At 32.3% G+C, this 14,164-nt stretch overlaps 1 protein-coding gene across 1 annotated transcript; it reads left to right on the top strand.

Annotated features, from left to right (window-relative positions):
* Positions 1–10,289: 10,289 nt before the first annotated feature.
* Positions 10,290–11,244, top strand: LOC146746067 (uncharacterized; the record flags this gene model as incomplete). The annotated part of the gene is made up of 3 exons (XM_085498935.1): positions 10,290–10,496; positions 10,655–10,787; positions 11,072–11,244. Coding segments are annotated over 3 exons (513 nt in total), but the record flags the coding sequence as incomplete, so codon positions are not given.
* Positions 11,245–14,164: the final 2,920 nt, after the last annotated feature.

Raw genomic sequence — 14,164 nt, 5'->3', positions numbered from 1 at the left:
AAGCAGAACAGGTTCTGACAATGTTGATGCATTGACATTTCTGATGGCTGACTCTTCGGTTCCATTTAAATTAATTTTGAAACTTGAGTTTCATTACATATGTAATATTTTATTATCTAATTATAAATCAGGATGACAAATTAAAATCCTTACAGCAACCATTGTATATTCACTACATCGTGTTTATCAAGGACGAGATTAAATAAAAAATAAATAAATACAATCAAACTATTAAAGTTGTATTTGTTACATGAATAATTCACAAAATATATACAACAATATTTATATATATATATATATATATGTGTAGTTCCTGGTTCTCGCGAACTTTATTATTTCTGCAGTCATCAAAGTGCATAATAATAACATAATAACAAGTTTTGTATGTAAAAATCGGTAATTCAGGATCACTTTCATAAACACATCATGACGTTTGTTTGGATGTAGATAATTTTGAGGAGGATATCATATCGCATCACGATGGGGCACAGAAACGTATGATGACATCCATGACATAATATCAATTCTACCGAATGATAGAAATGCAAGATAAATGTTGAAAGAAGAGCATTCGCCTGTTTCTGTGTACCTAGTACGGCGCTTACTGACAGGTACGTATGAAATCAAAGAAATTAAGGAAATTGAATACAACGCGAAACCTTCTGAGGCCATCGTATAGCTTCTTTATGACGTTCAACCTGAATTCAATATTATGTAGATTTTCTATGTTTTGGATTGCTGTATATTCGTGATATATATAGTGGATATAACCTGACAACTTTTCGTGTGTTTATAGAGAGAATATCTGTGTAATCTCGCAAGGTGACATGGTAAGTGACCGACTGACCAATAACATTTATAATAGCTTTGTAATATTATACAGTGTTATACCTCGGATTTTGACACTTAGATAGCGAGAATAGCCTGGAAAAAAATAGCAATAATTCCTTATTATAAGTACAAAATAAGTAAAGTGATATAAGTAAATAAGTAAAAACAAATACAGATCTCACATTTTAAGATATGCGAAAACAGTGCATCATTTAAATACTGAATATAATACAAAAATTCTATAATTTTATAAGCTATAATATCCATCCATTTATCGCTCTTGGTGTGGAATGTTTTTATAGTTGATACGTCTATGGCTTTAAATTGACTAGGCGTATATTGAATGATTAGAAGATTGACCCTGCCAGAATGTGTCTGCTTTCCGATGACAGTTATGTTGAATGTAGTTTTTTCTTGGTTTTGTCTATGTAGTGAATCGGCAAATCATTCTCTATACGCTTTATTTATGATTTATTTTAACATCTTGAATAAACTTTACGCCCTGCAAAAAATATAATATATAGAATTTTATTTTGTAATGATTAACAGTAATGTTATGTAAATTATCAGCAAGAATGTAGACGTCATATTTGCATACAGACTAAATATAAAATTCGCACGATGAAATGTGAAAATCGAATACACGAATCGAATACATTTTATAACATTAAATTATTTAAACAAATAAAAATAGTTTTTGTTCGTGAAAGTATTTTATTTATTTCAAGTTGAGCCAATTATGTAATCACTTCATATCGATACATAGAAAAGCAATGTTCGAAATATTCACTTTTCTTTCCCATGTGAACTTTACATAATTAGACTCAAATTCACATTTAATGGTTAAAATGTTTGTATTTTTTATGTTGAGAAAGAAAAGTAAATACAATAGTTTGCTTGTTACTTACTTGATGTATATACGGAAGGCGATATTTAAAACATTATAATGTAATTCATCATTATGTAAACAATACAATACACATGAAGTGACGGCACATCACTGGCAGCTGCAATGCAATAATCAATTACAACGTTTATGGCAGTTTTTGTAATAACGCATGCAATATATGTTATATAGTCACTGTGAAAAATTACGTAATAAAACTTGCAAGATATATACAAAGAAAAATAACACAAATTTTAAAAAAAAAAGCTAAACATATTGTGTTTAAAAAAGACTAGAAGCTGTGTATATTCTTTTATGCTACTCATTGAGTTTCTGCATTTTATATACGCAAACAGTTGAATGTCATAGTGCTTATAGTTTGAACAAATTGAGCAGTAAATGAAAAAAACATACACCAGGTAACTTCTTGTTCATAACTGACACTTCCTTCGCTATTCGTAGCTGTACATTTGACATTTTCCTTACAGTCGTTGTCAGTATCTGTAAATTCCCATGTGTTATCGTCTTCAGTGTCCCCAGTCTGATCTCCATCGGCTTCCCATTCATATCTATGTGAGTCTGGATTGGCCGTGTCCACACATTTGACTGTTACTGAATGATCATCCCAATCTACAATCTCGATTACGTGAATTACGGGTGGATCTGAAAAAGATAAATATTGATTTAGTAACCATTATAAATACTCCCTATCTTTTGTTTTATTTCGAGGTTACCATTTGTAAAATCCCTTAATAATTTGTTTTATTGAAAAAAAAACACCAACAAATAAACAAGAGACTGTATAAAAGTCTAGCAATATGGTTAATATGGTAACTTGTCGGAGAAGATAAAATAATATGAAATTTACTTACGTAATACGTTTAAGATAATGTGAGCACTCCTAGTTGTTAATCGTTCATGTTGAAATGCTGTGCATATCAACTCCTCGCCATTATTTGATGCCTTGAATGCATAAATCAACACACTCATACTGTTATGTAATTTGTCATTATTATCACTGACTTGTGTTGTATATGTACTGTATTCTGTGATATCTTTTCCACCTATTGTCCATGTTAACTCAGCTGCTGGGTTACCATTGGTTGTGGAACACGTGAATTCCGTTGCCTCACTGACTTTTATGTCTACTATCTCGTCATCATAGTGGTCAACGATAAAAACTGAATCAATCCCCTCTAGTGATAAGAAAACATAATCATGTAGCGATGTTTATCTGCAATTCGTGGTAAGTATCATTATTATTCGTATTTTAACCACTTTTTCATATTCAGTATTTAAAGGGCGGTGGTCGTCGCACCGCGTCCTGTTCGATATAGGACTCATAGTCATAGCGACGTATACAACGCGTGTAAAATACATTTTTTTGTTTACATGAAATTCGAACACGCGCTGCGCTACGACCAGCTACGACCACCACCTTTTAAACGGTATTCAACAATTGAGTTTTAAATAATCTAAACAAAAGTTTAACATTGATAATATTTATTTAAAATTGATCAAATTCAACTGTTGAGGAACGGTGGCTTGACCAAAGGCGGTGAAATGTATTTTAAACCATATTTGCCCCAATTATATTATCAATGTTACTTTATTTTAATGGCCGATCTTTCGATATAGTGTATATATTTATGATATTTCACACTAGAAAATTACGTGTTCAGAACAACATATATTACGTTATTTGATATACAAGAATCTGCATTGTTGCAGATGATAAACACTTTTTCAGTACATACTTCCGGTGGAAACTCTTTTCAAAATGTGTGTCTCGTGAAATCACTTTTCAAGGAGTTGTTATAGTAAACATTTCATTAAAACTTGTCTTCGGTTGAAACATTTTTCTACGTGTCGTGATCATAAACACTTTACAAAATGTGTGTAAAGTAATACCACTTTTACAAGTGTTGTGATAGTAATCACTTGTCAATACATATACCCGTTGGAAACACTTTTCAAAATTTTTGTCTAGTAAAAGCACTTTTAAAAGTGTTGTGATAATAAGCACTGTTTTATACATGTGCCTGGTGGAAACATTTTTTTTAAATGTGTGTCTATTAAAAACACTTTTAAAAGTGTTGTGATAATGAGCACTTTTTATACATGTACCTGGTGGAAACACTTTTCAAAACGTGTTTTTAATGGAAGCACTTGCCATTGCTTACACTGGTGAACAGTGTAAAAAGCGCAGACAATTTGGTGACACGTTTAGTATAATAGAAAATAACGACAATAGACAGAGTAGGGGTCAAGACAGAATATACGTGATGTTGGCGTTTTTGCCAAAGCATTCGACACGGTATTATGGAGAGTAGGGCTATTCTATAAGCTATTACAAAGTTATTAAAATAACATTAATGACACGATTTACAAAATAATAAAAGAATATGTTTTCAAATATAAATTAATTAATTAATATAAATATTTATATAACCAAAGAATTTGCTATTATTAGAGGAGTAAAACAGGGTTTTATAATTAGCCCAACTCTTTTCAACATGTTTATTAATGATTTAAAAGATACTTTGTATAATACTAATATTGAATCACCACTCCTGAATAATAACACTATTAACTGTATTTTACACCTCTCACTTTCACTGCCCAGGCTGGTCTACAGACATCATTAAATAAACTAAATGAGTATTGCAATAAATGGAAATTGAGTGTGAACCTTTCAAAAACTCAAGTTGTTATCTTTGGTCCATCAACATTGAGAAAAAAAATATCAATTCAGTTTTGAAAATGGTGACATTCAAACAACAGTTATACAGTTTTGTTGATGCCATGTTAAAGCAGGTAATGTTGGTAAATCAATTTACAACATGAACAAAGTACTTTTAGGAACATAAAACTAAAAATGAAACTATTTAACATTCACATAAAACCAATGTTGCTGTATTGCTTAGAATTATGGGTCCTAGACATACAGGACATTCAGGACAATGCTAAATGGAATATATTCAATATTAAATTCTGCAAACAAATCTTACAAATAAGTAAAAAATCTTGTAACTTAGCCTCGGGCGCAGAGGTGGGTCATTATCCACTACTGCTCAGTGCAAAATTCCAAGCTATTAATTACTGGTTGCATATAAAGGATCTCCCAGATGATAATCTCACAAAACAGGCATACCTAGAACAAACGCAACACAATACTACATACAATACAAATGACTAAATGCAATACATACAATATTGAACGACAATTCACTAAACTTCATGAAACAAAAAAATCAAATTAATCAAACTTCCCTTGAAAATAGCAAACTGAGAACATATGGAAAATTAAAAACAGAATACATCTTTGAACCATATTTGAATGAACTTGACACTTATATAAAGAAAATGTTAACAAAATTTAGATTTAGTAACCATAACTTCGTAATAGAGGAAGGCAGATATTCAATTCCTAAGAAACTTATAAATAAAAGAATACGCAATAACTGTGACACAAATTCAATTTGAACATTTTCTATTGAATTGGTCAAAATATAACACACACAGGAAAAACTTCATCCAAAAAAAATGTTGATACCTCTTTCAATCAAAAATAAAAATCCCAATTCACATAGAGGCGCGCCAGGCCCCTCTTCAGCCCGCAAAAAAAAACTAAAAATGACAAATCTATTGACAAACCCAGCCCACCGGAGGCCACGCCAATAGGAGCGCAATCCCCCTTACCGAATTTTTATATTTTTACATATATTTTGTTATTACAACTCTTTTTTGCCGTACTTATCTTTTTACATGGAGGCAATAAAGTTATTATTATTAATAATAAATACTTTCTATTAATACTTGCACTTCAAAATATTATTCATGAGATGTGTCTACATCATAATCTCGTTAAAGTTAATTGCATATTGTGTACGCGATGCGCATGCTACTGGCCCTTTTTTCCGTATTCCACAACGCATGCGTCATCAATAACATATTTTCCGCTTCGTGCGAAATCTCGCGAGATTGTTAAATTGGCCGAGAAGCCGGTTGCTAGTCACTTCCTCCGTAAATTCGGCGTTTCATCGTCCAACTACAAAAAGAACATTCTTGTAAGGATGTGCAAGATTTGGAACTCGAGGAAAACCCTGATTTGTTACGCTCTGTTCAGACAACTAATAATTATTAATTATTATTAATTTATTAGCTGTCTGAGCGCTATGGTCCTAAAAACGACTTAACAAACTTAGTTGCAATTTCACCGATCCTTTAAAGTAACCTGGTTGAAATAACCTCTAGTGATTTCAGTAATGCTCCAGAATTCGGCTTGTTCGATGTTTTCAATTATTCTGTGTTAGCACTCTTCATTAGCAACGTTAGCATATGCCTCAGACTACTAATACTATTAATACTTTTATTGTAATATTATTCTGAGCATGTGGGGTTATGATTCGTGACTGGGTTATATCCAAAATAAATGAGAAATGCCAGGCTATGCAAACTAATCAATCACAAGAAACGAATACGTAAGTAATATCCAAGTAAAGTAGTTTATTACGTCAATACAGTACATCCACTGATATACCGGAAAATTTACCATAAAGTAATATGTAAGCAAACGTTAAAGTTAACACAACAACGAGGTAAAGACTGGCGCTAAAATAATTGCGCGTCCTATTTATAGGCTCGGTAAGATACCGAACTCTAGCCGGGAATGTCCCTCATTGATCGAAAGTTAACATTATAGGAATACGTAATAAAGTGGTGTTTTCTATCACGTTCGCACTTGTGTCAACAACATGTCTATATAAAGCAAAACATTTTACCCAAAACAGTATTTAAGAAAACTTCGATAATACAATAATAAGTGTTTTCGAATGATAACACGACAGAGCATATACTAACTGAAATTTGAAGTGGCTAATTTATATATTTATTATATTACAATATCATATAATTATATAACATGATGTAAGGAAATAATATCCACAAACTATAAAGCTAAATATATATGTAATGATAATGTATATTTTTGTTCATGCTTAATAAATTTAAGTATTACAATTGATATGTGGCTGACGCCAACTTGTGGCAAATACTAGTAACATATCATGCTAATCGCCACAGTTGCTATTGAGTGTCATGACCCAGTGCTAAAAGTGTTATTTAATGTGTCATCGATTCCACTACAACCGAAAAAATCTCAGGTAATAGAGGGACTGTGCTCAGGGCATACAAATCGTTCGAAGATTTCAAATTGTGTTGTCAAGGGACATCACAGAGAGCCCAGGAACTATACTACTATGGAACGCCGTCACTGTCTTATGTGTTTGTCATTAAGTATATGGCGACATTGCTGCACTATATAACGAGTTGCTTTTAATATATGATGACAAAACGTTTATATATGGTGTCGTTTGACCAATATATGGCGACATTGCTTCTATATATGATGGTGTGTTTTTAATATATGATGACAAAACGTTTATATATGGTGTCGTTTGACCAATATATGGCGACATTGCTTCTATATATATATGATGGTGTTTTTTTAATATATGATGACAAAACGTTTATATATGGTGTCGTTTGACCAATATATGACGACATTGCTTCTATATATGATGGTGTGTTTTTAATATATGGTTGCGCTCTTTTCTTATACAATGACGTTAGTTTTATATACAGTGCGCATGCTTCAACATATGTTCATGAGACGTCAATATACGAAGGTGAAACGTCAATATATGATGGTGTGCGCACTTCAATATATGAAGGATATCCCGGAATGCAGCGCCCCTGCTTCGCGCATGCGTGTGCTATTAACAGTGGACCATGATGGAGGGAGTACTAGAGAAACTTGGTTTGGAAAATTTATCTCAACGGTTTTCCGACGAAAGAATAGAACCTTCTACTGTATTAGCCATAACGGATGGTGAACTTGTTCGTCTAGGCATAACTACGATTGGGGATAGGATACGTATTCGAGAGATGTGCAAGCCGAATCATGAAAGTGGAAATGACAGTGCCGATACCGGTGAGTCAAGTACGCCGCACATGAGTTTGGCAAGACGTGTTTCACATGAAAGAAACATGTTGTTTAGGCTTGGTACCAGTAGCAGGACATCGAATTCAGGTCGTAGGACATCTCGAAAAAGAAATCATCCAGCTGAAACTACCTGTCCGAGAACATGGACGGCTAACTTGTTTTGCTTAGCGAATAGAAATACATGTACAACGACTGTTCCTTCACAAAGTGAACGAGCCGAACTTCATAAAGCAGGTCTTGGCGCCTAGAAAATTCAGTTTTTTGTCTGCTGTTCTTGTATTGTTTTTTACGTTCACTTGTATCATTATAAATAATTTGGAACTGAGATTGGTTCCTGTCTTTTGAGCCAGAATATTCCAACAGTGAAGTCTCACTACCAGCAGCTTCAAACTAATGAAATACTTATGACCAGAGCTGCTTGTATGCTAATTAACTCATTAACCTAACGGTACATGGCATATTGCTTCTTCGACACCTAGTACAGGCAATAGCATACAAATCAACACTCACTGTTTTTAAACAACTTAAACTTTATTTCATTCTGGGCTAATCGTTGTTGGTTAACACATAGAGAGTTCAAGTTTTCCTGCAGGGGATTCCCCCTTGTCTCTTTGTCATATACATGTACTTTACACACGGCACAGCCCAACTGCAAATTTGTTTATGACTTTCAACAACAAAATATGGATATTTATCACAGTAAACAATATCAAATAAAGATGCATAACAGCTATAATTTTGAAAATCCATCAAAACTCATTTCCGGAATTAACACAATATATATTTTACTATCATGCATTTTGTACAAAGCATCTGATCTTGTGTGAAATGATTTTCGCAAACTATGTAATTTTGGCTGTAAGATTTTGGTTTGTACCAATATTAGAAATTCAATTCTTATGCAGACTTTGTTTTTTTTTTACTTTAGACAAGGTAACATTAAAAAAAAAACATTCCCAAATCCAGATCACAATTATTTTTGCAACCGTAATAATTACAGACAGTATAATTCCAAAAGTTTTGCATGAATTGTGACTCTGATTACTTTTATATCCGTGCAGATGTGTGTCCGGACCTGTATCTTACACATGGCTAGACCGATTACGTTCAAACTTCACACATACATCATACATAATATTATGCATATGCACATCAATTTGTTTCACGATCTGATTCAAGATGGCCGAATGGCGTTCATTTTTGTGCTGAAAAATCATCAAAATCAAGAATTTATGGATGGATTTTGTTCAAACTTGGTACATATGTTGAACATTATGGGACCTCGATGCATGTCATTTTATTTTTGAATTTGGATTCAAAATGGCTGGCTGAATGCAGTTCTGGAGCCGTAATTCTGACATGATTTGACTGATTATGTTAAAATTTTATATATTTACTATACATCATGTTATAGATATATAGATGTATTCAAAATGGCAGACCAGTGGCTATTTTGTGTTAATTAATGCTGTTTATGTTTATGTTCCAACTATATTACTATAAACAAAACTATATATCTTAAGTTGATAACTGACGGGGACTGTGTCATGGCTTGTTAATTATGACCCCATATTAAAGTTGAGTGTAAATTAACCTAATGTTGTCACAAAGTACCGATGCCCAAAATGCTTTGTTTCTATTCTATGTTTAACCAGTAGTGGCCACTTGAACATAGCCAACATGCGCGTGACCATGAATATTTATTGAAATTATCATAACTATAAATTTTAATTTTTTTTAATTGAATAATAAGAGTACATTAATGTTGCTATGTAACCCGCAATTTAGCCATGTTTACCTACACTCTAACTTACTGGATGTCAGAATTGTTGATCACTAGTTTTTTTTTTCTGTATTAGTCTTTTGTGTTTACCCTGTCTGTGTGCATCTTTTCTACCGATGTCTCAAGAACCGCTGGTTTGATTTCAATGAAACTTGCTACATAGCTGCTCTGGGACAATGCACCTGATTAATTTTGGGTAAAAATCATGTGCATATTAATTTCCTTTTTTCCATAATAATTAGTAAATTTTTGACTTTGTCACTCATACATTGTATCTCAAGTACTAATCATCACATTTTAATGAAACTTGGTGCATAGATGCTCTGTGACATTACAAAGACGTTATTAGTTTCACATTAGAATCTGTGCATAGTAATTGCCTCATTTGCAGTCAATCTATATTGTTTGGGGTTTATATGTATATGTATTCATAATAATTATCTAATTTGCGTAATTACTTTCCACATATTTTTTTAAGAATTATTCATCACATTATAATGAAATGTTGTACATTTGTGCCTCTGAACAATACACAGACCTAATAAGTTTTGGCTTGAAATCTATGCACAATAATTGCTTAATTTGCATAATAATTACCCAATTTTTCGACCTACATCTCAAAATCAATTGTTGTATTTTAATAAGACTTGGTTTTCAATGACTTTACTCATTCATTACTCACTAGTTATGATTATTTTCAGTCTGATGAAGAAACTAAACCTCCATCCAACTCTGTGGATATAGCAGTAAATGTTACCTTTGACTAATGCGAAAAAAACAATATTTCAGACCCAGTAGAAATATTGAAATATTTTCAAAGTCAAATGGTGACTGGAAGGAAATTGGACATTGATGATTCAAGTGAAGTCTTAGAAGGCCAAACCAATTTCATAATGGTTGACAGATTTAAATTTTTAAGTACTGGAATGGATGAAATTGCCTTACTCAACGACCTGAGATTGACATTAGAAGTAGAATTCTATGGTGAGGTAGGTTCTGGTGACAACAGCATCTCATCTCAAGTGTATAAAAAGCCTTTGCTGAGTTGTATATAACTATATATAACTGAACTGGTTTATTGCTTCTTAAAATTCACTATTGTAACCTATAGCTAGAATGTTATCAGTTACTATATCTACAATTACAGGAAGCCCATGATTTTGGTGATCCAAGGAAAGAATTCTTTACAGAAGTATTGAGGGAAATAAATGATAAATATTTTGAAAATGATTTAAAGCTTCACCTTCCAGATGACTATGAGGTTGTTGGTATCATAATGGGTAAGTTCATTGGATTTACATTAACTTGTGAATGAAAATACATGGCATGATTCAGTTATACTAGCCATCTCTGAGTAGATGCATATTAAAAATTGTCTTACATTTTCCTCAAAAAATAGGTTGATGGTGTCAGAAATAAATTATTAAACTTCTATGGTTCTTTATATTGATACCAATTTTTATACATAATACTAATATACTTTTATACTAATTTTAATAAAATAATTACCATATATCATTCCTCATTTGTGCAATTGACCAATATTTTGCCTTTCTTTTTACAGGACTTAGTACATTGCAAAATGGTAGAATACCACAGTTCATGAAAGAAGAGGTTCGACAAGAACTTTTTGAAAGTACCATGCCATCACTTTGTATTAAAAAGTTCAGAATTGGGCATTGTTGTAAGAATGCAGATTTTAAATCTCAAATCACTAAAAACAACGTTTTAGCTTAAACTTTTTCATGGGTTACGCCCAGTTACAGCATTTTACCAGCGAACAACTTGCTTGTTTTGGAGTAGTTACAAGCCGTGATTATTATTACTCAGTTATGAAATGCAAGTTAAACTCAACTTAGTTTCATCGTAAGCGAATGTTGTAGATTGCACGCTGAGAACTGATATCCGATTCGACCTGAAACTGTGTCTTTTGACTTCAAAGGCCAAGCCATTTATCAACTAGTGACCTGACGACCAAAATAGGTCCACTGTGTTTGGTGTCTTCAGCAAAACAAGGTTGATAGTGTTTGATATGATGGGATATAGTTATTTTTATTATATTATTGACATATCACAATCAAGATATTTTACACAGTTGTTGCTATGGCAAGTGCAATTTTTCCAGGTTACAAATCTTGCTTACCAAGTATCAGTGCTGTTAATATAAAGAAGTCAAAAATAGCATTTTTTCACCTGAAATCACAAAGATATTCACTTAAAATAGAGAAGTGATCATATTGTCACAAAATGAACAAATCAAATAGAGGTCAACATACCGCTTGTCAAAGCATTTAAGCTGGTAGTTTAAAAAAAATAGCCATTTAAAAAAAATAGTTGATGGATACAGAATGACAGAATTAGTTACATGATTTATTTTTCCCACTCAAAGCGTGGTTTAATTCTGCTTTCTAAACATTTCATTCATGTATTCCTGTAATTGATTATTAATGACTGATTATGCAAACATGTGATACGCTTTGTCTCATCAACGTCAATGATGTCTGCCATTAATTTAGAGGTGATGGTGAATTTATTGAATTTCTTCTCAATTTTATTCAAGCAGTCTCTTTTGAACGGTCAATTTTGACTTCAACAATTTCAGAAAAAATCTAGGTTTTGTGCATTGTCATGTTTTTTTGCTTTCAACTTTTAAATGCAACACAAACAAAGTTCTCTCAATAAGCTAGCCAGTGTTAGCACGTTTGTTTAGTTTAATGCATTAACATCAGAAATAATAAATGTCTTTAACAGGTTGACAATAAAAGTCAAGTTTAGATCAGTTGAGATGGAATATCTACATACACCGGTAGTTACAGACAACCTGTCAGTTGTCAGAGTTGTACCTTCTACTCAGAAACGCTTTGTGGAGAACACTGGGTGTTCAGCAAATTGTACATATTTACATATTACATGTTGAATAACTTTTTTTCAGAAATGTCAGTTATTTTATTTTTTAAATTTTCCTTCTTAGATTTTATTGTAGCTTTGTAAGAAGCTGCCACAGTTTATGTATTTGTTTGTACCAAATGAAAATAGCATTTTGACCTTTCGGAAACTAAAGTTTCTCTTAAAGCCTGACTTCAGTCCTGAGGGATCAAACAGCCGCAAGTATGAAAATGAAGTTTATGCAGTCTTCATTGCATACCTGAGAGAAGTAGCAGGCAAGTAGATTGAATTTTTATAAATCTTTGCATACATGTTCCAGTATGTCAAATGATGATTGCATATTAAGAAATATAATATTCAGATTGTGTAAATCATATTAAAATAGACTGATAGCTTAGTTGTTTTACAAACAAATGCAGTTCCAGGTAACTGACGTGGGCCTGAACTTAATGGATTGGTTTGGCTTTTGCTTGCCAAAAACTGTTTCAATTGTTGAGCCGTTTTTTGACTCCCGTGTGCGAAGCACAAAAAGGGAGTCTTTGCAGTGAGTGTGTGTGTCTGTGTGTGTGTGTGTGTGTGTATGTGTATGTGTGGGGTGTGTGTGTGTGTGTGTCAGTTTTTGATGAAACTTGATGCATAGATGCTCTGGGCAAATGCGCAGATTTGATTAGGTTTTGGTAAAAATCCATGCATATTAATTACCTAATTTGCATGATAATTGGCTGATTTTTAGTTGTTCCATGACTGTTCCATTGATATCTAAAGAACCACTAATTGGATTTTGATGAAACTTGGCACACAGATGCTCCAAACTAATGCGCAGATTTGATTAGTTTTGGGTAAACATCTGCAATATTAATTACCTAATTTGCATAATGATTAATCAATTTTCGGCTTTTACACTGATATCTCAAGTACTAATCATCACATTTCAATAAAACTTGGTACATAGATGTCATAGGACACTGCACAAACCTGATAGTTTTTGGGGTAATATCAGTATATATTAATTAGCTAATTTGCATAATTAATTAATTTTCAGCTTTTGATATTTCAAGTAGTAATCATCACATTTCAATGACACTTGGTACATAGATGTCATAGGACACTGCACAGACCTGATAGTTTTTAGGGTAATATCAGTATATATTAATTAGCTAATTTGCATAATTAATTAATTTTCAGCTTTTCATATTTCAAGTAGTAATTATCACATTTCAATAAACTTGGTACATAGATGTCATAGGACACTGCACAGACCTGATAGTTTTCAGGGTAATATGAGTACATATTAATTACCTAATTTGTATAATTAATTAATTTTCAGCTTTTGATATTTCAAGTAGTAATCATCACATTTCAATAAAACTTGGTACATAGATGTCATAGGACACTGCACAGACCTGATAGTTTTCAGGGTAATATGAGTACATATTAATTACCTAATTTGTATAATTAATTAATTTTCATTTTTTGATATATCAAGTAGTAATCATCATATTTCAATGAGACTTGCTACATAGATCTTCTAGGATTATGCAGACACCTGATTAGTTTTAATTGGATATTAATTACCTAATTTGCATAATGTTCCGCTGATATATAAAGAACCACAAATTGGATTTTAATGAAACTTAAAGAGAACTATGCAGAAACCCAATTAGTTTTGGTAAATATTTATGCTTATTAATCACCTAATTAACATAATTAACACTGATATCTCAATTACTGATCATCACATTTGAATAAAATTTGGTACATAAATGCTCTA

The sequence above is a fragment of the Saccoglossus kowalevskii genome, chromosome 5 (assembly GCF_978046115.1).
Source record: "Saccoglossus kowalevskii chromosome 5, keSacKowa6.1, whole genome shotgun sequence".
NCBI lineage: Eukaryota > Metazoa > Hemichordata > Enteropneusta > Harrimaniidae > Saccoglossus > Saccoglossus kowalevskii.
This window is presented reverse-complemented; position numbering and strand designations above follow the sequence as displayed.